We start from the raw sequence: 25,057 nt of genomic DNA on the forward strand, positions 1-25,057 counted from the left end.
AGCCTATTCTCATTTTCCTTTTTTTAGATTAATGAAGAAAGGGGAGGCCTTCTCTTTCTTCTCACATGGTTGGGCTATGATGTCACAAAAGACAGTCTCGTAAAACCCACACCCAGGGCCAAGGGAGATGCCGGGCCTTGTAGCCCCCTGATGCGTCTGTAAGAGGAGCCTGCAGCGGTTGGTTGGCTGGGGGTGGGGGCTGGATGTGACCATGATGAGTCAGGCCTGGCTGGGCTGGGTGTCATCATTCCCCTGTATCCCAGGGGTGAGTTAAGAGCTTAAACAAAACGTCACCTGACAATGCCCGAAAAAAGTGTATTCTGCACAAAAAGCTTTTCCTAGCTAGGCACGGTGGCTCATGCCTGTAATCACAGCACTTTGGGAGGCCGAGGGGGGCGGATCACCTAAGGTGAGGTGTTGGAGACCAGCCTGGCCGACATGGTGAAACTCCTGTCTCTACTAAAAATACAAAAATTAGCTTGGTGTGGTGGCAAGCGCCTGTAATCCCAGTTACTAGGGAGGCTGAGGCAGGAGAATTGCTTGAACCCAGGAGGCGGAGATTGTAGTGAGCCAAGATCGCACCACTGCACTCCAGCCTGGACAACAAGAGCAAAACTCCATCTCAAAAAAAAAAAAAAAAGCATTTCCTTACACTCTTAGCTGTGCAGCTGACTTTCCTAACATGGCAACTGGTATTCAAACATACAGACATTGCTGGACCTGGCATTGGACAGAATGAAGGCAGCAAGGACCAGGGGGTGGGTGGGGATGAGCAGTAAATGCCCTTCATAGGTGCTGGGGTGGCTGGGGTGCCTTCCCAGGTAGGGCAGCCTCCATATGGGGAGAATAAAGGAGACAGACAGAGCCCTTCTGGAAGGAGGTCAGCTGTGCCCAGCTCCACTGTGACTCTGAGCTGCTCTCTAAACGTTTCTGAGCCTATTTTCTCTTTCATGAAACAGGGAGTTGGGCTAGAGAATTTCTTTCCAGCACTAAAAATATTGTCTAAAAAAGCAGAAGAGGGAGAGGCTTGAAGGCCTTGTCCTCTGGGCTGTGTGGGTCTGAGACTCCAGGGAGCCATCAGTGGCCCCGGGTGAGGTCGCCCAGCTGTGCATCCTCAACTGAAGTCCTGGGCTTGGGGCAGCCCTGGCAACAATGTCTCTGAAGCCAGGATAAGTCCAGTCTGCAGACCCCCAGTTCTTCCCTCTCCACTTCCACCCTCTGGCTCTCTCCTGCAACCAGAAGAATGCCTGATGCCTCCCCTGGACCCAACTACTCACACCGTGTCTTTCGTAGCCCCCAGGCTGCTGGGCCAGCCTCCCCAGTGACCAGGTCAGGGCTGGCAGGGAAGAAGGAACCTGTGCCATCCTGGCACCACACCAGCCTTGGGCCTAGGGTCTTATTCATGGCAGACCTGGAGGTATCCCTGAGTGTGTAAAGGTTGTGGGTTTGAAAGCCCAGAGAAAAAGGACAAGGTGGACTCCAGGTGCAAAGGCTCTGGGATGAACCAGGGAGGGGACTCAAGGCCTGACTATGTGACCAACACCAGTGCTTCTGGGTGGAGAGGGAGCCTCAGCTGAGCTCCCCACCCTGGCAGAGTTGCCTGCTGCCTTCTCAGCTGCTGCTGCAGAAACAAATGAGAGCACTGATGAAGAATAAGAAAAAACAAAAATGAGCATGGAGCAGAGAGGGGCCTTGGAACAGAGGCTGGGATTTTCTCTCGGGGTGCGGTTTCTGCTCGGCAGCTAGGTGACGGTAGAGGTTTGGAATGCGGCCGGACAGCGGGTGGGGTGGGCTGGGCTGGGGGGGCTGGCCAAAGGCAAGAGGCAAGGACATTGGCCAAGGGGCCCAAAGCCCAGAACCACCAACAGCTCAGCCAGGACAGGGCCCTGGGATGGCAGGCAGAGCTGGGGCCTCCACCCACCCCACACCAGTGTACTGGCCCCCAAGGCCTCTGGTTCTGAGTGGCCCTGGGAAGGGAGACAGAGTTTAGAGAACAAGGGAGACCAGGGGAGATGGGAAGGGCAGGGAAGGGAGGGCGTGGTGAAGTCTCCTCATTTGTAAAATGGGGCTGTCGTGACAGCACAGCCTGCCTGATCACAACTGAGGTGTTAGGCAAGGGACGGTGCCTCTCTGAGCCTCTGTTTCCTCATCTGTTAAATGGGTTCATGATCTCTACCTCCAAGGAGGTGCTGGGAGAATCAATGGGTAAATGAGCGGAAAGTGCTTGGCACAGTGCTCTGCAAATAGAAGCAAGTATTACCCACTGGGTGCTGAGGAAGCTCAACCTGGTGACCACCTCATGCTCAGTCCCAGCCCTGGGCTGGCCTCCAATAAATATTTGTGGATTGGGTCAGTTGCAGGAGCTGGTGTGGGGAACCCGCCCTGCACTGCTGCCCCTCTCCAGAGGACACCGGTCTCCACTCAGACCACGAAGTGGAGGGTGTAGGTGAGCTGATGGCCATTGTCCCAGGCGTACAGCACACGCTCCTTGGGGTTGTAGTCGATCTGGGTGGTGTAGGCGTACTCGTTGAGGAAGGGCAGCTGGGGGCGTGCATCAGTGCCCGTGTGCGTGTCGAAGGCGTAGGCGACCTGGCCTTCCTGCTGGTTGTAGGTGTCCACGGCGTACAGGATGCCGCACACCAGGAAGCAGTTCCCGTAGGAGTTCCGCCGCAGCCGGGTCTTCCACGTGGTCTCCCGGTGCACCGAGAGGTCGCTGGGGTCCAAGCGGCTCAGCACGATCACCTCGGGCTGGGCCTCATCACGGTCATCCACAGCAGGGTAGATGACCCACAGGCCACTCTCGTCCACGGCGAAGTCAATGTCCGAGTGGCCACGCCACTTCCAGGGTGTGGTGTCCTCATATACCACATCGGGCAGCAGAGCCCAGGAGGCCACAAAGCGCTGACGCAGGTCATACTTGATGATGTTCTTAGTGAAGGCGCGGTTGTAGTAGAAGGCACCCTGGTACACCACGTGGCCCGTGCCGATCCAGTTGTAGGGCAGCTTGTACATGTTACTCCAGCGGCCTGCAGGCGGAGGGCGATGGTCACCCCAGACCTCCCGAGCAACCCCAGCCCACCCACATCCCCCGAGATCACCAAGGACTCTCAGTGGCCCAGTAGGCAACTGATACCCAGCATGTACAGTGTGCCTGGAGCTGGGCTGGCATCTTATTATGGCACAAGCGTCTCCGGAACGAGGTCTATCATCATCCCACCTGCTTAAGAGGAAACAGGCTCAGAGAAGTCAAGATTACCCAGCCCTGGAGTGGCACAGCTAGGATTTAGACACAGAGTGACATCAGCCCTGTTCTTTGTCTCCAGGCCTTTGTCCCTGCTGTTCCTTAGTTAGGACTGCCGTTCCCCAGGTCATCAGCTTAGGGAATGCCTGCCCATCTTTCAGAGCCCCAGGCCAATGTCACCTCCTCTAGGAAACCTTAAACCTTCACTGACCTCCCTAGCCTGAGTGAGGGGCCCCTCCTCTAACCTCCCATAGCTTTGTCTTTTTTTTCTCCCCAGGGCACATCTGTAGCCATCAGACAGAGGCTTTCACCTTGATGCTTATCGCTGGCTTCCTCCACCAGCCTGTGAGCTGATTGAGCAGACAGCTTGCCAATTCTGAGCTAGTGGAGGAAGGATTTTCGTTGTTCCAGGCCTTTATTTTTTTATTTTTTCGAGATGGAGTCTCGCTCTGTCACCCAGGCTGGAGCGTAGTGGTACAATCTCAGCTCACTGCAACCTCTGCCTTCCGGGTTCAAGTGATTCTCCTGCCTCAGCCTCCCGAGTAGCTGGGATTACAGGTGCTCGCCACCATGCCCAGCTAATTTTTGTTTTAATTTTTTAGTAGAGATGGGGTTTCACCATGTTGGCCAGGCTGGTTTTGAACTCCTGACCTTAAGTGATCCGCCCATCTCAGCCTTCCAAAGTGCCAGTATTACAGGTATGAGCCACAGCACCCGGCCTGTTCCAGGCCTTTAGTTCTGACTCCACAGCTCTCGAGGTTAAGTCCAAACTCCTTTACGTGGCTCATGAGGCCTGCCTTAGCTTTCTTATTCACTACCCCCCAACCCCAGGCCATCACGCTTCTTCTCATTGCCAGGCCTTTGCCTGTGCTGAGCCTTCTGCCTGGAACACCCTTACCTCTCTTTTCTGCATGGCTTACTCCTACTCTTCTTCCGGGTCCCAGCTCAGCATCACCTCCCTGGGGATGTCTTCCCTGATCTCTAGGCTGGGTTCCCATAGCCCCCTCAGTGCTCCCTCTAATGCTGTACTGAAATTGTCTCTTTAAACCTTTGCCTCCCCCACCAGACTGTGCATTTCTGGAGGGCAGGCTAGATCTAAATGACCCCTTCCCCACATCACGCCCCGGATCTGATAACCAGATTTCTGCCCTTCCCTGTGCTGTCAGCTCCATCCTGGCCCCTGCCCAGACCTGCAGCTCTTCTAAGGCCTGAGGCCCTGCTCACCTATAAAACAGGTGATAACCCCACCTTCTGGAGGTATGTGGCTGCCATGAGCTGACACACAGGGGGTGATCAGCACAGGGTAGGCACTCAACAAATGGAAACTCAGTATTGGCCCCTTGAAGGTAAGTCACACTTGTGAAGGCAGGACCCCGTCCATCCTGTTTGCCACTGCATTCTGGTTCCTGGCACGGTGCTAGCGCACGGGGGTGCCATGGGGTCTGACTGGGACCCCAGCCCAGCGCCCTCAGCCCAGACCCCCCTCCTTGGGGTGGCTGGTAATCTGGAGCTCAGCCAGGCTGTACAATAGAAACCCACAAGGCAAGGAAGGCCAAGTCTCCAAGAGGACCCCTCCCCAGGCTGTCCATACCCGCCCCGTCTCCACCTCTGGGCTCCCTGACCTTGCTTGAAGTTTTCTAGGTTGCGGAACTCCACCAGGCTGTTTCCATAGTAGTAGTTGGTGACATAGATCCTGTCGTCTCGAGCTGCAGGGTCCTTCATCCAGGCTCCCTCGTGGCGCCCATAGCTGTGGTGTCTCACGGGGGGGTCCACGGCCCGGAGGGTGCCCTCACAGCTTGAATCTCTGCCTGTGGGGAGGAGGGCAGGCAGCATCAGTACACAGACCCCCAAAGCCCCCAGCCAGAGCAACGGGCTGGGAATGTTATCTGGGTCTAACTTCAATCCCTCCTAATATTTTGTTTGTGGCCTTCTTTCCCCAATCCTCATCATCAAAGCAATGCCTAATCATTACTGAAAACATAAAACATTCAGAAAAGAGAATGGAGACCGGGCACGGTGGCTCATACTTGTAATCTCAGCACTTTGGGAGGCAGAGGAGGGGGATCACCTGAGGTCGGGAGTTCAAGACCAGCCTGGGCCATATGGTGAAACCCTGTCTCTACTAAAAACACAAAAATTAGCTGGGCATGGTAGGGGCACCTGTAATCCCAGCTACTCAGGAGGCTGAGACAGGAGAATCGCCTGACCTGGGGAGGCAGAGGTTGCAGTGAGCAGAGATCATACCACTGTACTCCAGCCCAGGCAACAAAAGTGAAATTCTGTCTCCAAAAAAAAAAAAAAAAGAAAGAAAGAAAGAAAGATAGTCAAACTTGGCCAGGTGTACTGACTCACATCTGTAATCCCAGCACTTTGGGAGGCTGAGGTGGGAGGATCAGTTGAGCTCAAGAGTTTGAGACCAGCCTGGGCAACATAGCAAGACCTTGTCTCTACAAAAAAATAAAAAAAATTAGGTGAGCATAGTGGTGTGTCCCAGCTACTAGGGAGGCTGAGGTGGGAGGATTGCTTGAACCTGGGATGTTGAGTTGGCAGTGAGCTGTGATCACACCACTGCACTCCAGCCCGGGCAACAGAGCAAAGCCCTGCCTCAAAAAAAAAAAAAAATTAAAAATTAAAAAAGTTAAAAAGTCAAACTCAGAAAACAAAAAGAAGAAAAAAAGAAAAAAAAAGTCAAACTCATAAAAGCAGAGAGTAGAAAAGTGGTTACTAGAGGGCGGGGGGATTAAGGAGATGTTGCTTAAAGGATCTGAAATTTCGGGCCGGGCGCGGTGGCTCAAGCCTGTAATCCCAGCACTTTGGGAGGCCGAGGCGGGTGGATCACGAGGTCAAGAGATCGAGACCATCCTGGTCAACATGGTGAAACCCCGTCTCTACTAAAACCATAAAAAATTAGCTGGGCATGGTGGCGTGTGCCTGTAATCCCAGCTACTCAGGAGGCTGGGGCAGGAGAATTGCCTGAACCCGGGAGGCGGAGGTTGCGGTGAGCCGAGATCGCGCCATTGCACTCCAGCCTGGGTAACAAGAGTGAAACTCCGTCCCAAAAAAAAAAAAAAAAAAGGATCTGAAATTTCATTTAGCTAATGGAAATAAGTTCAACATATTGTATACCTGAATATTGCTAAAAGAGTAGATTTTAAGGCTGGGTATGATGGCTCATGCCTGTAATCCCAGCACTTTGGGAGGCTGAGGCAGGTGGATCATTTGAGGTCAGGAGTTCAAGATCAGCCTGACCAGCATAGTGAAACCCTGTCTCTACTAAAAATACAAAAGTTACACTACAGGCGTAGTGGTGCATGCCTGTAATCCCAGCTACTCAGGAGGCTGAGGCAGGAGAATCACTGAAACCTGGGAGGCGGAGACTGCAGTGAGCCGAGATCACACAATTGCACTCCAGCCTGGGTGATGGCACGAGAGTCCATCTCACCAAAAAAAAAAAAAAAGAGTAGATTTTAAGCACTCTTTCAAAAAAAAAAGATAAGTAATGTGAGGTAATATATATGCTAATTAGCTTGGTTTAGCCATTTCACATTGTGTACACATATCAAAACATCATGCTGTAAATCATAAATACATACATTAAAAAAATTTTCTTTCTGCAGTGTGCCAAACAAATGAATACATACAATTTTTATTTGTCAACAAAAACATTTAAAATTTTTAATTTGTTTAATCTTTTTGATTTTACTTTTTAAAAAATTAAAAAATTTTAAACTCTTAAAATATAAAATAAAAAATTAAAAACCTAAAAGTTTCCATTATCCAAAGAAAAACTTTTTTCTGTTCTTTTATTCTCTTTTTAAAAATTATATTTCATAGATCACTTGATGTCGGGAGTAATCAGCCTGGTCAACATGGCGAAACACTGTCTCTACTAAAAATATGAAAATTAGCCAGACGTAGTGGTCCATGCCTGGTCGGAGGCTGAGGCAGGAGAATCGCTTGAACTCAGGAGGTGGAGGCTGCAGTGAGCTGCGATCACACTACTGTACTATGGCCTGGGCAACAGAGTCAGACTCTTTTGTTTGTCTCAAAACAAAACAAAACAAAGCCCGATAACAATAATAATAATAAAATTTTATTTCAATAGTTTTTGGGGAACAGGTGGTTTTTGGTTAAGTGGGTGAGTTCTTCAGTGGTGATTTCTGAGATTTTGATGTATCTGTCACCTGAGCAGCATACACTATATAGCCAGTATGTGGTCTTTTATCCCTTACCCCCTCCCACCCTTCTCCCGTCCAAAGAAAAATGTAAATATGTGACATTTCCTTCCTTTTCTTTTTTCTTTGCAATGTACAGTCATGCAGACATAATTTAAAAAGCTGTGAGTATACAGTTTTGTGTATCCTGTTTTTAGCCTCCATTGAGCAATTTCTCTCATCATTAAATAGCCTTTTAATGATGTGCTTTCAAGGTTCTGCCAGGGTGGTGGACAGCTGTGCCCTGCGGGTATGTCACCAGTCCTCCCATGTCAGCCCTTCGGGTTATTTCCAGTTCTCTGACATTAGAAATAAGGCCCTGATCCAACCATTTAAGCTGCAGCTGTTGTTCCCACTGCTGGTGAATCCTTCAGGAAAGATTCCTAGAAGTGGAATGCACTTGGACCAAAGTGGGACAGGGTTTGAAGGATTGTCACCACAGAGAGCCAAGATCCCTTTGGAAGGATGGGATCAATGACTTCACAAGGAAGACTTCTACCATGGACACAAATCAAAACTATAAATGCTGGCATCAAAACAGGGCCAGTGATTGGACGCAGGAAATAAAGAGATAGAAATAGTTGCTGGATTTGATGATGGCATTCTAGGTGACGTTTTAAGAATTGGTTGAAAATACTACCTGGGCCGGGTACTGTGGCTCACACCTGTAATCCCAGCACTTTGGGAGGCTGAGATGGGGAGATCACCTGATCTCAGGAGTCAGAGACCAGCCTGGCCAACATGGTGAAACTCTGTCTCCACTAAAAATACAAAAATTAGCCAGGCGTGGTAGTGCACGTCTGTAATCCCAGCTACTCGGGAGGCTGAGGAGAGTCGTTTGAACCCAGTGGGTGGAGGTTGTAGTGAGCCAAGAACATACCATTGCACTCCAGCCTGGGTGACAGAGTGAGACTCTGTCTCAAAAAAAAAAAAAAAAAAAAATTTTGTTGCCCAGGCTGGAGGGCAGTGGTATGATCTCAGCTCACTGTAACCTCTGCCTCCCAGGTTCAAATGATTCTCTTGCCTCAGCCTCTTGAGTAGCTGGGATTACAGGTGCCCACCACCACGCCTGGCTAATTTTCATATTTTTAGTAGAGAGGGGGTTTTTCCATGTTGGCCAGGCTGGTCTCAAACTCCTGACATCAGATGATCCACCTGTCTCAGCCTCCCACAGTGCTGGTATTACAGGTGTGAGCTACCACGCTCAGCTGTAAAAAGCATTTCTTACCTTGAGGGCTGCACAAAAAAGATTTGGGTACAGGCGATGGTTTGCTGACCCCTGTGAGGCTCACTCACCTTGGCTGGAGATTTCTGGACCTGAAGGTGGCTCAGTAGGCAGGAGACTGGTGGTGGGAGTCAGGGTGGCGGCAGTGGTGGTGGTGGCAGGGACTGAGGTGGGAGTGCCAGGAGCCAAGTCTACTCCCTCTGAGGACCTGGGCTCAGCCTCGTCCTGCTCTGCGGAGTTGGGCTCGCCCTCTACCTTGGGCGGCACTTGCTCCAACCAGGAAGTGCCCTGAAGGGCGTTGTCTGCAGAGAGAAGACCCCATGCTCACATCCCAGCACCACCTGCTGCGGTGTGGGTCTCCCTCAGGCCGGCTAGGCTCCCAGCAGCTCAGGGACCTTCAGGGAGTGGAGGAAGTGAAAGGTTTCAAAGTGGGAGGCAGGGAGGACTTCATAGTCAAGGCTCTAAACTCAGCAGAGTGGCCTCCGCCAAGTTCCCCTGCCTTGCTGGGCCACCTCTGTGAACTGAGAGTCATGAGCCCACCATGCGGGACTGTGGTGTTGATGTCAGAAAAATGTACATAAAATATGTGCACAGATACCAGCAACTATGAGGTGCCAAAAAGGAGATCCCTTTCTTTCCTACGCGTCAGGCAGTTTTACCAGTTCTCTCATTTCCTTAGATTCAATTCTAGAGAGAAGCTCTTGTTCCCATTTCACAGGCCTGCTTCTATTCCTCTGCCGTAGAAAATGCAGCTGCTGCCAGGATCAAATGCAAAGGCATGAATGAAAGTGCTCAGAGGGCTGGGCACAGTGGCTGGTGCCTGTAACCCCAGGACTTTGGGAGGCTGAGGCAGGTGGATCACTTGAGCCCTAGAGTTCAAGACCAGCTTGGCTAACATGGCAAAACCCTCTCTCTACTAAAAGATAGATAGAAAAAATTAGCCAGGTGTGGTGATGGGTGCCTGTAGTCCCAGCTACTAGGGAGACTGAGGCGGGAGGATCACTTGAGCCCAGAAAGTCAAGACGGCAGTGAGTCATGATCGTGCCACTGCACTCCAGCCTGAGTGACAGAGTGAGACCCTATCTCAAAAGAAAAAAAAAATAGTGTTTAGAAAATTCTGACACCAGCTGGGTGTGGTGGCTCACCTCTGTAATCCCAGAACTTTGGGATGCTGAGGTGGGTGGATCACCTGAGGTCAGGCGTTCGAGACTAGCCTGGCCAACATGATGAAACCCTGTCTCTACTAAAAATACAAAAATTAGCCGGGCATGGTGGCATGTGCCTGTAATCCCAGCTACTTGGGAGGCTGAGGCAGGAGAATTCCTTGTATCTAGGGGGCGGAGGTTGCAGTGAACTGAGACTGCACCATTCCTCTCCAGCCTGGGTGACAAGAAGGAAACTCCATCTCAAAAAAAAAAAAAAATTGTGACACCAGGGAGACAAAGGAGTGGTGCTGTTATTACTATGATGGTCCGGGGACCAGGGGACCACCTGGCAAGCTGGGGAAGGGGCTCAGAGACCCCTTGACTTGAGGACAATAACCTGACTTCATTTATTCTCCGTTTGGGGCTTCCTCTTTGCATAGCTCCTGCTGTGGGCAGCCTGGAGAAATAAGAGGGCTCTCAAAGGAGCCCTGGTGGGGACGGGGTTATCCCCCTGGTCAGGGAGGACCACAGGGAGGCCTGGCCTCGGCAGCCTGCCAGGGGAGGGTGCCTGTTCCCACAGGCCTTGCTGGCAGAATCAGATGCCTGCAGCTGTTTTCAGGCAGTGCCCCAGCCAGGGGTCAGAGGCTCTGTGCCGTGTCCAGGCCAAGCTGGCAGGGCTTGGGCCAGCAGCTGGGACCAGGCACCAGGGGAAGAGGTCCCTGAGTCCTGAGAGGCCAAGAAACAAGAGGGATCTCAAATGAGCCTGGTCCCTGGCTGTTTCACCTCCTTGTGCCCCTTACACACGGACTGAAAGGAGGGCTTTGCAGGAGGAGGTGGTTCAGCAGGACCCAGGAAGGGAAGAGCAGGTTTGGGACACCCCTCTGGGACATCGGAAGAGAGCAGGTATCTGGGGAGGGTGTTAGTGAGGGAATCAGGAACCACAACCCATAGAGACAGCTCAGAAATTTGGGGTGTCTTGAAACTTTTGCCTCTTGTTTGCCAGTTACTTCGTCACCCTTCTCTGTGATCCAGCAGGGAGCTGCAGGAAAAATACAAGAGTCTAGGGGCTCTTCCTTGGGGATCTAAGAAGAGAGAGGAGCTGGAGAAGAAATGACAGGAGCCCCAAAAGCCCTGGTCACTTCCCAGGAACCCTGTATTCTCCTGCCCCTCCTGTGGCAGCTGCCTGGTCACAGGGATTTTTTCCCACTAGACTATGAGATCTGTGGGGGCAGGGGCTGTGTCTCTGCCAATCCCTGTCACCTGGTCGGAGTGGGCCTTCAGCTCATCTTCAGGTGCAAAAAGCAAAGTCCAGTGAAGGTGAAGACAGCTGTAAATACTGGAAAGCAATCCAGTGGCCCTCAGGTTGGTTCTGTGATTTCATCCCAACAGCCCCCTGAGTAGGGTGTTATTCCCACATGGGGATAAGCAGAGAGCACCCAACAGGTCATCAAGGGGTGGAACTGTATCTGGGGTGCTCTGACTGCAGAGAAGATGAGGGGATTCATAGGAGGCATCCATCCCCCACTTCCCAGGGTCCCCATTCCCCCCTACTCACCTGCCACTGCCTCGGTTACCTCCTGCCTGCCCGCCTTGTAGTAGGTGAAGCCCCGGATCACAGCCTGCTGCTGGGCCAGGGCGCGGGGCTTGGCTGTGGGCTGGAGGAACCTGCCCTTGCCGCTCTCCTTCCTCAGCTTCTCCACCTGCAGCAGCTTCTCCTTGGGCGGCTTTGGGATGCCTCTGTCTGCAAAATTCTTCTGCATGCTGCCATACTTGCTGATGTCCTTGCTTTTTCCTCCAGCTGTGTCCTGGGAGAGAAGAGAAGTCTCAGACTTGAAGGACAGTAGAAGGGATATTGTGGGGAGTCCTGGGGGCTCAGCACGTGGAGGCTGGAGGTGGTCATGTTGCCCCAGACCCTGCATCCCAAGCGCTTATGAAGTCACAGCTTTCCTTTACCCCGCCCGCCATGGTGGCTACATCCATGACTGATTTGCTTCAGTTTCCTCTACAGCTCTCTAGCTCCCTTGTAGGCTTGAGGTCTACACCCAACCTCCAGGCTATGCCGTTTCTAATGTTCTATGTTTTGTTATTTTCACTTCCTATTGAAATGCCTCTGATGCTGGCTTGGCATGAGAACACAGGGCCTGTGACATCACCCATTGTTAGGCAGAAGCTCCAGCAGATATGGCAAGTACAGTAGCTGGGCGCCTTCTGCACCACTGCCAAAACACGCTTCATTCTCGCCTGTGGAATTGGCACAGGAATGGGCAGGAAGCCAGCTGGGGGCCAAGGCACAGGCTTCCTAGCGGCTTTATCGGCATCTAGGCGGTTCCAGTTGCAGACACAAATGGCCCTATTATCACAATGTCAGCAAAGGAGGCCAAGACGTGGAGAGGAAGAGAGGAAGAGGGTGGCCTCAGCAGTCACGCAGACCTGGCTGCCAGTCCCAGCTCCGCCACGCCCTCTCCACGTGACCCCTCTCTGTGCATCTGCCAAATGGGCAGGGTTCACCCCTCCTCCCAGGTAACTATGGGTTTCACTGACAATGTCTGTGAGAAAGTCAAGTTTAAAGTAGGAACTCCACAAATACCAGCTCCCTTCTTCAGCCACTCACCAAAAAACAAGGCCACTGTGAACAATGGTGTGGCTTGTGTCTTTCCCAGGGGCGACTGGCTGGAGGGGCCTGAATGGGGTTGAATCCAGTCTGCACTCCATTTGCCAAGCCACACGCCATGGTGTATGTCCAGCATAGGCAGAAGCCTCTGTGCCACTGGCCTACCCAAATGTGGTTGTTCTTTCTCATTGACCTGGTCAGAGGGAGAACCAGATTTGCAGTTCGTCTGCCTACAGGGAGGACGTTGATCACATTTGCACACAGGTGTGTCATCTGTCATGTGTGGCTCTGCCTAGCGACGGAAGCAGTGGCTCTGCTCACTGTGCTCTGAGCTTGGAGGTGGAGCGTCTGGGTGTTGGCTGCAGGAGTTCTCTACCCCAGAGCAGGTCGGGTGAATGGGTATCAGTCAGCAGGGGTCCCTGAGGCATTGCCCATCTCCCCCTGAGCAGGCTCAACCCAGCCAAGGGCCCAGCCACAGCAGGAGAGGCTAGAAGCGGGTTTGCTGCAGCCAACCAGGTCTCTAAGGGCCAGGCAGAGAGTACCGTCTCCACAAACTTGTCCCCACTAGTTTCAAACTTGGGAATGAGAAGGTTGCCAAATACCTGGCTTAGGGACCAGCCCCCTTGGCAGGATCTCCAGGTCTGTCACCGTTCCCTATGCTGAATGTGCTCACTGCACAGCAGGTATCTCCTGCCCCTCACCCTGCCAGGGACTCTCCGGCTGTGCCAGCCCTTAACCCATCCTGCAGCCCCAAACCCCAACGAGCTGGCCCTCAGGGCCAACATCCTGGCACATGGAGCTTCCAAGCCCAGTCAGCTCTGGCCCCGTGATCAGAGCTGGGGACTCACCTGGGCCTTGCTAGCAGAGCCTGTGGCAGGGGTGTCGGGGGCGGCAGCGGCGGCGGCATCCTTCTGCAGCAGCTGGAGGCCCAGGCGGGACAGCTCCTTCTTGATGCCCAGCATGATGGTGGAGTGGTTCTCATAGTGCCTCAACTGCTCGCTGAGGTGGCGCACGCTCTCCTTCACCACCTCATTCTCCCGGCTCAGGTTGGCCCTGATGCTCTGTGGAGGGGCAGGATTGGAGGTCTTTCCTGGGCCAGCTTCCTCTGAAGCCCCAGGCTGGAGGGACACCCCTGCTTTGGTCATTAGGCTTTGCTGCCCAGTCCCCTGAATGGGCCGAGGGTGGCCCCATCAAGTATGGGCCAGAAAAAATAGGCTCCAAGAGACCTTGTATTTATGAACTTTTAAAATTTAAAACACGAAGGAATAAAAAAAATAGATAATACATGTGCATGGTACTAAATTAGAAAGATATAAACAGCTATAAAAATGTCACCCTCCCACCTTTCTTTCTCAGTGCCAACAGTTAGTATAGGTTTCTTGCATATCCTTCTAAAGAGAGTCTGTATATGTAGAGGAACACATGTGTACATACACACATGTTTTTAACACTTTGCTTTTTTGCTGAACAGCCTATTCTGGGATCCGACGCATATCTGCATATGTAGTGGTCCCATGCCTTCTCATGGCCACACAGTACGCCATCCCTTGAGAGGCTATAATTTATTTACCCAGTCCCTTATTATTTATTTATTTATTTTTGAGTAGCTGGCACTACAGGTACCCACCACCATGCCCGGCTAATTTTTTGTATTTTTAATGGAGTCAGGGTTTCACCATGTTGGCCAGGCTGGTCTTGAACTCCTGGCCTCAAGTGATCTGCCCACCTTGGCCTCTCAAAGTGCTGGGGTTACAGGTGTGAGCCACCGTGCCCGGCCACCCAGTCCCTTATTGATGGTTACTTTTTCTTTTTCCTTTTTGCGACGGAGTCTTACTCTGTTGCCCAGAGCTGGAAGGCAGTGGTGTGATCTCGATGAGCTGCAACAACCTCTTCCTCCCGGGCTCAAGGATTCTCCTGCCTCAGGCTCCTGAGTAGCTGGGACTACAGGCATGTGCCTCCACGCCTGGCTAATGTTTGTATTTTTAGTGGAGACGGGGTTTCGCCATGTTGGCCAGGCTGGTCTCGAACTCCTGACCTCAAGTGATCTGCCCACCCCAGTCCTACAAAGTGCTGGGATTACAGGCGTGAGCCACTGTTCCTACCCCTTATTGATAGTTACTTAAGTTGCTTCCAATCTTTGGCCACTTTAAAATAATTGTATACATAATATATAAATACCTTCTGTTTGTAAAATCTTCAACCAATGTAGATGGAGTGAAGCCCTTTGGAGTTTTGCGGAGGGTGAATCTCTGCTCCCTCCAAGTCTCCAACTTCTCTTCTGGGCAGTGTAGGCTCCTCTCCCGGGACTGAGCCCTGCCTATACTCCCAGGCCTGTTCTCCTTCCCTGCCTCATCTCCCTTTGCTGGGGCTCTGGCTCCCTGCCTACCTTTAGCAGCTCCCACACCAGCTCCTGGATCTACTCCTGGTTCTGAATCCTGCTAGGAGCAGACAGACTGCTTAGAACCACAATGCCTCCTGCTCTGTGAACCTCCTGCTGTCTGGCGGTCTCCTTGAGGACTTGGAAACCTGGGGGGCCTGGCAGGTATCAGTACCAGGTCCCCAAAGCTCCAATGGATCTGGGATTCTTTCATCTGAGTCTAGTTTTCAGCTAAAGCAGGAGAGACAGGAGTCAGAGGCAGAAAGCACCAGTTTGGTGAGAAGCTGCAGAGCAACAGAATTATGGGTCCAGAATTTCATTTGTAGAAATTATTATGGAGGAAAAGATAACCTAAAAGTGAGTGACATCCAGTCAGCCCTGGGTGACTCAGGTTCAGGGACCAAGAGGCAGCAGGCAGGAATCGGATACGCTTGAGTTCAAATCCTTGCTCTCTACTTCCTGGGTGGGCAACTTTGGGCTAGTAACTACTTCTGCGAGCCTCAGTTTCCCTGCCTGTAAAATGGGCTAAATGGCAGGGTCACTGTGAGGACCAGAAAGCCTATGGAATATGAAAGTGCATTTTAAACTAGATTCCAGAGGTCAGGTGCAGTGGCTCATGCCTGTAATCCCAGCACTTTGGGAGGCTGAGGCGCGAGGATTGCTTGAGCCCAGGAATTTAAGACCATCATGAGCAACATGGTAAAGCCCCATCTCCAGAAAAAATACAAAAAAAAAAAAAAATAGCTGGGTGTGGTGGTGTGTACCTGCAGTCACAACTACTTGGGAGGCTGTGGTGGGAGGATCAGTTGAGTCTGGGGGGTTGAGGCTGCACTCTACCCTGGCCTACAGAGCGAGACCCTGTTGCAAAAAATCAAACAAACAAAAAAAACCACAAAAAACAAAAAACAACACAAACAAAACCAAAAAAACTTGATTCCAGTGAAGACAGAAGTCAAAGGGTATGACTGATTTGCTCAGCCTCTTCACTACTGACATCTGCCACACAGCGGTTGGCTTTTGGGGACTGTCCTGTGTATGGCAGGGTGTTCAGCAGAATCTCTAACCAGTAGAAGCCCAGTAGCATCCATCCTGTCCCCTGCCTAAGTTGTGACAACTAAAAATGTCTCCAGCTATTGCCAGCTTTCCCCTGGGGGCAAAATCATGCCTGGCTGAAAACTGCTGGTGTCAGGGAGGGGAGCAGAGGGAAGCCGAGACACCGAGTTGCAGCTGACCCCCAGGAGTTTCTTCCCTTTGGCAGAGAAAGCCAGCCTCTCCTGAGTGAGGCTGTTCTCTCCACCTCCTCCCAGGGTGAGCAAAAGCTTTTTTTGTTTTTAATTTTTACATAAGGTTATCACTTAGTAAACCATGGTTAACAGAAGCATAGCACAGATGACTCGAAACAGAAGATAATTACAAAGTCATTTCTCTGCGGCTGTGGAAACTCTCTGGTTTGTTTCAGGCCGAGCAGATGTACCCTTCAGATCGCTTGGCTCAGAGTTACATGAAGTGGGTTAACATTTCCTGAGGTGACATGAGGAAAGATCAAAGGAGAATAACTTCAGAGCCAGCAACAGGAGAGCCTGGCATGTACCAGCTGCCCAGGAAATACTGGCGCACAGAAGAAATTCACCAAGTGTCAGCTTTCTCCGCTGCCGCCCGGGGCCTGGCCAATAGTAGGTACGTATCAAACACTGTTTGAATTACTTAAAGCCACTGTGATCCCAACTCTGTGGGGAGGAAGGGGTTAATCTCCCACCCTGGGGCACAGGATGCCCAGGTGCCCCCTCCCCCTGAAAAGGAAGCTGGGAAAGGAAGCCCCCACACCCGCTCCTGGCAGCTGTATGTCGCAAGGCTCCCAGTGGCTCCCAGCAGAGGCCGGATACAGGAAACAGGCGGAGGTGAGGCTGTGCCAGCAGAGATGCAAACCTCGAACCTGCAGCTTGGACCCCTGTGCTCACCCCACTCTGTCCTTGTCCCCAAGGGCAGTCCTGGTCCCCTGCCCAGTCCTATAGCACATTCACCCTGGCCAGGGCAGGATGCGTTGCACCTCTGCCTCCACAGCAGCTGGGCACTGGCCTAGTGGGTTTGGTCAGCCCTGCCATGTTGTACCAACCCAGGGGGCACTCTAACAAGGTATCTTATTTTTTTATTTTGAGACAGTCTTGCTCTGTTGCCCAGGCTGTGGCACGATCTCAGCTCACTGCAACCTCTGCCTCTCAGGTTCAAGCAATCCTCCTGCCTCAGCCTGGGTGGCTGGTATTACAGGTGTGAGCTACGGCACCCGGCCACTGAGTAGCTGGGACTGCAAGCGTGCCTCAACATGCCTAATTTTTGTATTTTTAGTAGAGATGGGGTTTCGCCATGTTGGCCAGGCTGATCTCAAACTTCTGGCCTCAAGTGATTCGCCTGCCTCAGCCTCTCAAAGTGCCAGGATTACAGGTGTGAGCCACTGCACCTGGCCACTGAGCCACCATGCCCAGCCACCAAAGAATCTTGTTTGAATGGTACCCCCAGAATTTTGGGTACTGATCTTGGTGCACTGCGGCCAACTGCAAGTTCCTGCTCCCTCCACACCCCTTTCATACAACCAGCAGGTGCCTCAGTTTCTCCACCCAGACTTCAGCTTCCTGGAGGCCCTTGAGCCAGCTAGACCTCTTCCCCAGAGGCTGGCCCCTGTGGCCTGCGTTTCCCTCCCCCAATTCCTGGCTGGAGGCCAGCTTCCCATGGTCACCAGGGTGAAGTCTGGATTTCCTGGGCCCTCTTTGAACAGTGCCCTCAGCCCCCAGCACCACACTAGCCTGGCCTCTGGCGGCAGCCCCGCCCTTACCTCTTCCAGTGTGTTCATCTGGGAGGCCACCTTGTGAACGTAGGCGTGCACCTTCATCAGGTCCATGCTGTACAGGGTGCCCTCCAGGAGATCCACCATGGACTGCAGCTGCCCGGGGAAGGGGGATGGTTAGAGAGCGCAGCACATGGCCAGCTAGGCACAGAGGGTAAAAGGAACTCTGCTGCAATTAAGAACTCCAGAACCTGGGCCAGGCACGGTGGCTCACGCCTGTAATCCCAGCACTTTGGGAGGCCGAGGTAGGAGGATCACCTGAGGTCAGAAGTTCAAGACCAGCCTGGCCAACATGGTGAAACACCGTCTCCATAAAAATACAAAAATTAGCCGGGAGTGGTGGTGTGCACCTGTAGTTCCAGCTACTCGGAAGGCTGAGGCAGGAAAATCGCTTGAACCTAGGAGGCAGAGGTTGAGTGAGCCGAGATCATGCCTTTGCACTCCAGCCTGGGTGACAGAGTGAGGCTCTCTTCCAAAAGTAAAATAAAATAAAATAAGAAAGAACTCCAGAAGCCCAGAGCCTCAGAGTGGCTGGCATGGGCCCTGAGCACTCACCAGCCCCAGCCTGCTAATAACCACAAGAAAAGCCACAGGTCCATCTTCTGAGCCTTACCACGTGCCAGGTACTGTGCTGTGGGCTTTAATGAGTTATGCCAATTAATCGTTGTAACAGTCTCATGAAGTGTGTAGTGAGCACTGGTGGAGCTGGCCCGGATCTTTTGAGATCCTTCTTACTGGTTTTTGTGCCCATCCCTGGCCTCCATGTGCCTGCTGTCCATCTGTGACTCTCTTCAGAGTTGCTTTGCCCCCAAAGTGCCAGGGAGTACCCATCTTCCTACAGCTGCCCTGAGGCAATGACCTACTGGCATGGACATCTATACTCGTGGCTCACTAGCCCCAGTGGAGATGAACTGAGCCATTGTCCCTCCTCCAGAGCTCCTCTGGAGATGTGACTGAGGCTGGCACTTTGCCCAAGGCCACACTCTCACTTGAATACCCTCTTCTCCTCACCCTGCTTCTCCCACTTCATTGCCAGTTTCTCTGGGGAGTATTTTCTTTTTTTGTTTGTTTTTGAGACAGAGTCTCACTCTGTCACCCAGGCTGGAGTGTAGTCACATGATCTTGGCTCACTGTAACCTCCACCTCCTGGGTTCAAGCAATTCTCTGCCTCAGCCTCCTGAGTAGCTGAGATTACAGGTGTGCGCCACCACGCCCAGCTAATTTTTGTATTTTTAGTAGATACAGCGTTTTACCATCTAGGCCAGCCTGGTCTTGAACTCCTGACCTCGTGATTCGCCCACCTCGGCCTCCCAAAGTGCTGGGATTACAGGTGTGAGTCACTGCGCCCGGCCTTGTTTGTTTTTTCAGAGACTGTCACCCAGGCAAGAGTGCAGTGGCACGATCATAGCTCACTGCAGTCTCAAACTCCTGAGCTCAAGCGATCTTCCTGCCTCATCCCCTGGAGTAGCTAGGACTACAGGTGCGCACCACCATGCCTGGCTAAGTTGTTTATTTTTTGTAGAGATGAGATCTTTCTATGTTATGCCAGCTGGTCTTGAACAATGATCTTCCCACCTTGGCCTCATGTGATCCTCCTGCCTCAGCCTCCCAAAGCACCGGGATTAGAGGGATGAGCCACCAGGCCCAGCCCGGGAGTATTTTCAAAATAAATTACTTGCACATGAATCTCTGGCTTCAGAGCCTGCCTCTAGTGGCCCAAACTAACACCAGGTATGGACAACTTTCGCCCTCATTTTACAGATGGAGAAGCTGAAGTTTAGAGGTGGGGAAGTGACCTGCCCAAGGCCACCCAGCTGTTCAATGGAGGAACCAGGAGCAGAACCTGAATTCATATAAATCCACATCTCTTTCCCAACACTTACCAGACAGGGGAGATACTACGATCGCTGTCTCTTTCCTATCATGCTTTATGGCTCCTGTCTCATGGTCAGATAGGGAAACAGCAGCCAAGAGACGGGGAGGGCCTTGCACAACAGGTCAGCAGCAGGACCTGGAGCAGCTGCCGGGTCTCCCTGGCCCAGCCCAGGGCTCTGCCCTACAGCCACCACTCCCCCTCTCATCTCTGTCATGCCTCATCAGGATATGACACTCCCTCCAGATGGCCAAAATGCCAGTGTCAGGGAGATGTTGGCACAAGGGGCTGGTTGGGAAACCAGCCTTTCCTGGCTTCTTCGGAAGGGCAGTTTCTCGGGCCCACCCTCCCGTTCAGCCCCAGCCTGAGTCTTCCGGCATTTCCCAGGGCCTGCAGAGGCCAGTGCTCCTGTCTGGCCCTGGCCGGTTATTTCCAAAACAGTTTTACTCCCACCTTCCCAGGGGGTACTCAAACTGTTTTAAGCCAGGGAGCTTTTCTTTGAGCAGAAGCTGATCTCTAAAACAGAGACGGTGGGTGGGGTGGGGTGGTGGTGGTGGTGGTGGGAGGCTCTGCTGGAAGCAAAGATAGGCTCAGAGGCTTCTCTGCTGTCCCACAACCTTGCTTTGGTCCCGAGGGTCTGGATGGGACCCCTAGGGCTCTATGGAACACAGTTTGAGAACCATACATACACTTCTGTGCCTCAGCTTTCTGCACTGAGAAATGGGGCAATAGGGCCATGGTAAGGAGCAGTAGTGTCTGGCCAGAGCTCAGCACTGCATGGACACAGACAGGGCTTCATGAAGCCCAGCAGCACTGACTGCTCCTCCCAGGGGCTATGCGGGAATTTCCCAGCTTCACGCTCCTGCCTTCATGGCCACCAACACTAGCTTTGGCAAGGGTCCGTCTCCCTCAAGATGACCCCCTGTGGCTCCCCACTGCCCACATGTGGCTTCTCATCTCCTGAGGCTGGCATCGGACCCCTCTGTGATCTGCCCCTGCCACCCTCCTCCAGGCCAGCAGGTGCTTATTCAGCTAGGCACTGAGGACAGTGATGAGCAAGACAACGTGGGTTACCCCAGTCCCTCACAGGCTGCCGACGACACACAGTGACACCTAGGTCCAGAATCAGGGGCACAGGTAGTGACACACAGGTGCCCAGATCATTAGTGATGGGTGCTGATCTTTTCTGGGCACAGGTGTGGATCAGGAAAGAATGCCAGGAGGAAGTTTTGCTTGGGCGGAGCTCTGTAGGAGGAGCACTAATTAGGCAAAGATGCCCAGAAAAGGACATGCCGAGTAAAGAGAGCAGCCCGTGCTGTGAACAGGAGGAGCGGAGAAACGTGGCGTTTCCAGCCATGCCACTCAACGTGTGATCTGCTGACCGGACACTGCTTAATACCAGCCTGTGATACAATCATTACAGAAAGTGGGAGTAGGTTTTCAGGAACTTTTATAGCCCCTTGACAGAGCAATTTTGTATCTGTTGACCCTCACAATGAAACACTAGATTTATCTGTGCATGTCCGGCTTGCTCTCTCTCTCTTTCTTTCTGGCTTGCTTTTTTTAATTTAATTTTTTTTTGAGATGGCGTTTCATTCTTGTTGCCCAGGCTGGAATGCAATGGCATGATCTGGGCTCACCGCAGCCTCCACCTCCCAGGTTCAAGCAATTCTCCTGCCTCAGCCTCCCAAGTAGCTGGGACTATTTTGTAATACATTTTACAAAAGTATTGGTTCTTGACAGACCTTCAATCTTTTTTTTTTTTCTTGAGACAGAGTCTCACTCTGTCACCCAGGCTGGAGTGGAGTGGCTCGATCTCAGCTCACTACAACCTCCATCTCCCAGCTACTCCCAGGCATGCCACCACGCCTGGCTATTTTTTGTATTTTTAGTAAAGACGGGGTTTCACCATGCTAGCCAGGATGGTCTTGATTTCCTGACCTCGTGATCTGCCTGCTTCCCAAAGTGCTAGGATTACAGGTGTGAGCCACCCCACCCAGCCTGGCTTGCCTTCTCGCCTGCCTTCCTTCTTTCCTCCCTCCCTCCCTCCCTCCCTTCCTTCCTGCCTCCTTTCTTCCTCCCTCCCTCCCTCCCTTCCTTTTTTTTTGGACAGAGTCTTTTACCATGTTGCCCAGGCTGAAGTGCAATAGCACGATCTCCACTCACTGCGACCTCCACCTCCCAGGTTCAAGCAATTCTCCCGCCTCAGCCTACCAAGTTGTTGGGATTACAGGTGGCTGCCACCATGCCTGGCTAATTTTTTATATTTTTAGTAGGGACAGGGTTTCACCATGCTGGCCAGGCTGGTCTCAAACTCCTGATCTCAGGTGATCCACCTGCCTCAGCCTCCCAAAGTGCTGGGGTTACTGAGCCTGGCCTGCCTCATTTCATTTTTCTAATAATTCATTTGTATAGCATTTTACAAAAGTATTGGTTCTTGACAGACCTTCAATCTTTTTTTTCCTCTTCTTGAGACAGAGTCTCACTCTGTCACCCAGGCTGGAGTGGAGTGGCTCAATCTCAGCTCACTACAACCTCCACCTCCCAGTTTTAAGCAATGTTCCTGCCTCAGCCTCCCGAGTAGCTGGGACTATAGGCAGGTACCACCACGCCAGCTAATTTTTTTGGATTTTTAGTAGAGATGGGGTTTCACCATGTTGGGCAGGATGACCTCTATCTCTTGACCTTGTTTTCTGCCCACCTCAGCCTCCCAAAGTGCTGGGATTACAGTTGTGAGCCACTGCACCCGGCCCAGACCTATAATCTTTAAAAAACTGGCCTCCCCGACAGGTAGCTTGAGAATTGCTGTGCTACAGGAAGTCACAGGTGCTGGTGTGGCCAGAGAAGAGAGAAGGCTGGTGCCACACCTACCCCACTTGCCATCACCCAGAAATGCCCTCCTTTCCTCTCTGCCTGAGGGACTCCTACACATCCTTCAAGGCCCAGCTCTATCCTTCTATCCCCTCCTTGGGGCTCCCACAATCCCTGGGATGTCCCCTGGCCCAGCACTGATCACACTGCCATTACTGGGGTCAGCAGCTGTGTCCTCACAAGCCTGGGGGCCCCTCGAGGCAGGAGCCATGCCTGGTCCCATCAGGAAGAAAAAGGAGTGGGGAGGTGACAGGCACCCTCCAACCCCCAGCCAAAATAGGGACAGTAGTCAGACGACTCAAAGTGTGGTCTTTCCTACTGCAGTCATGCTGCTGAGGACAAGCAGCAGCTGGAGTTATTAGCTTGAGGGAAAGGCTGGGATAGAGACAGGGGTGGTATATGGGGTAGGTGCCCCAGCCCCAACCCGTGGGCTCCCCTTAACCTCCTCCCTTGGGGGATGTTTACAGAGTTTGTCCTGCTGAGAGAGGTGGAGCCAAGCTGAATAGGAACCCCCAGCCCTGTCTCCTACTGCCTCTGCCGCCTGCTCCTCTTGGGGATCTCTGAAAGTGTACCCACTCCTACCCCTGGGGTATCAGTGAGGCAGCATATCCTCTCTTCCTCCTCCAGCCCCACCTGCCAGGTCAATCCCCCATCACCCTCCCCCCGTTCGGCGGATCCAGAGCCCCATGGCAGCTGTGCACTGAGAAGGCCCAAGGGACTGTGGACTCCTGGCTGAGAAAGCGGTCTCATGACCCTTCAGTGGGCAAGGGACAAAGTAGAGAATTCCTGGGTTCAAATCTTAATACGTGGCTCATGCCTGAAATCCCAGCACTTTGGGAGGCCAAGGCAGGTGGATCACTTGAGGTCAGGAGTTTGAAACCAGCCTGGCCAACGTGATGAAACCCTATCTCTACTAAAAATTCAAAAAAAATTACCCGGGCATGGTGGCAGGCACCTGTAATTCCAGCTGCTCAGGAGGCTGAGACGAGAATCACCTGAAAGGGGAAGCGGGGCGGAGGTTGCCCTGAGATCATGCCATTGCACTCCAGCCTGGGCGAAAAAGCGAGACTGTCTTAAAAAAAAAAAAAATCCTAGTACTGCTTAGAAGCTGTATCATCTTAGGCAAGTCACAGCCCCTCTTTGGGCCTCAGATTCTCCCACTAGTAAAGCTGGTAGCATACGTCCCCTCTCCAGAGGGGTGTAGCAAGGATTCAATTAGCCAAGAATCAAATTAGTCAGAGTTTATAAATAGCTTTGCGTGTCCTCATGTCAAGCATGTGTATAATTCAGTTATCGAGAAGTTGACTTGAACAGAAATTGCGTTTGTTTCTGTAACTGAAGACTGGCCATGGGCCTGGGTGCCTTGAATCTGCAGGGTCCTAAGTGAGACCCAGGGAGACAGAGTGATCCAGGGACTGCCAAGCTATCAAGATGCCACTTCGCTTAAAATTCATTCCCCTAACTCCCTGCCCAGTTTTGAGAACTTGGCATCCATTCAGGCGTTACAAAAACCAAACTAAAGTTGAATTTAAAGAAAACATTTTTAGCCAAATGTTGGGAGACAGTTCTTCATGGATGTCTTGCTTTTCTGGGTGACTTGCTGCAAAAGCATTGATTGCCTCTGCCCTGAGCCATCTAGCTGCACAATGAAGAGCTTTAGAAAACAGAGATACCACTTCCTTCCAAAGGAAAGGGCAGGCATGCTTGGTGCCCATTATAAAAGACTCAGATACTCTCTCCAGTCGCAGTGGCTCACGCCTATAATCCCATTACTTTGGGAGGCTGAGGCAGGCAGATCACGAGGTCAGGAGCTCGAGACTAGCCTGGCCAACATGGTGAAACCCCGTTTCTACTAAAAATACAAAAATAAGCTGGGTATGGCGGTGTGTGCCTGTAATTCCAGCTACTTGGGAGGCTGAGGCAGGAGAATTCTTTGAATATGGGAGGCGGAGGTTGCAGTGAGCCGAGATCATGCCACTGCACTCCAGTCTGAGTGGCAGAGTGAGACTGTCTCAAAAAAAAACAAAAACAAAAAAAAAACAACACCTCAGATTCTCTACCCTCGGGGCTCCTCACTGTAACACACCTTATTATACATGCAGGTGTTATCTCTCCCTCACTGCATTAGCCCATGGCAATTGGAGCCGGGAAAACCAGTATAAGAAAATGTAGATTTGCTGTAATAAAGTCGTTTGTCTTTGAACCAGGAGGCTGCGTCTTCTGCCAGCTTCCATTAAACTGGAAGACTAACTTGTTAGCTTACAAGTAGGGTAAGATTTCAGGCCTTTCACAGTTTCTGACACCAAACAGGCAAAATATATATAGTTTGGGAGAAGTTATAAAAGAAAAACATATTTTCAAAAGACACCAAACTGGAAAGGTGCAGTTGCTCACTCCTGTAACCCCAGCATTTTGGGAGGCTGAGGTGGGAGGATTGCCTGAGCCCAGGAGTTTGAGATCAGCCTGAACAACACAGCACAACTCCATCTCTACAAAAATTTTTAAAATTAGCTGAGTCTGGTGGTGTGCACCTGCAGTCCCAGCTACTTGAGAGGCTGAGGTGGGAGGATTGCTTGAGCCTAGGAGGTTGAGGTTACAGTGAGCTGTGTTTGCACCACTGCACTCCAGCCTGGGTAACAGAGCAAGACCCTGCCTCAAAAA

At 52.0% G+C, this 25,057-nt stretch overlaps 1 protein-coding gene across 2 annotated transcripts in view; it reads right to left on the reverse strand.

Moving 5' to 3' along the window:
• Positions 1 to 301: 301 nt before the first annotated feature.
• Positions 302 to 25,057, reverse strand: part of OLFML2A (olfactomedin like 2A) — a 35,864-nt gene continuing 11,108 nt past the window's right edge. The window contains exons 3-8 of one of the 2 annotated variants that reach the window (XM_017548351.2): positions 17,641 to 17,748; positions 13,285 to 13,497; positions 11,381 to 11,630; positions 8,752 to 8,982; positions 4,864 to 5,049; positions 302 to 3,026 (exon numbers count right to left, since the gene is read on the reverse strand). In XM_017548351.2, coding sequence (XP_017403840.1) covers positions 2,422 to 3,026; positions 4,864 to 5,049; positions 8,752 to 8,982; positions 11,381 to 11,630; positions 13,285 to 13,497; positions 17,641 to 17,748 — 1,593 coding nt within the window. In that variant the 3' untranslated portion in view covers positions 302 to 2,421. Of the gene's footprint in view, positions 3,027 to 4,863; positions 5,050 to 8,751; positions 8,983 to 11,380; positions 11,631 to 11,778; positions 11,923 to 13,284; positions 13,498 to 17,640; positions 17,749 to 25,057 lie in introns of those variants that run through there. The other variant, XM_017548352.2, reaches the window with a different exon arrangement.

This window comes from Cebus imitator, unplaced genomic scaffold, assembly GCF_001604975.1.
Source record: "Cebus imitator isolate Cc_AM_T3 unplaced genomic scaffold, Cebus_imitator-1.0 Scaffold206, whole genome shotgun sequence".
Taxonomy (NCBI): Eukaryota; Metazoa; Chordata; class Mammalia; order Primates; family Cebidae; genus Cebus; species Cebus imitator.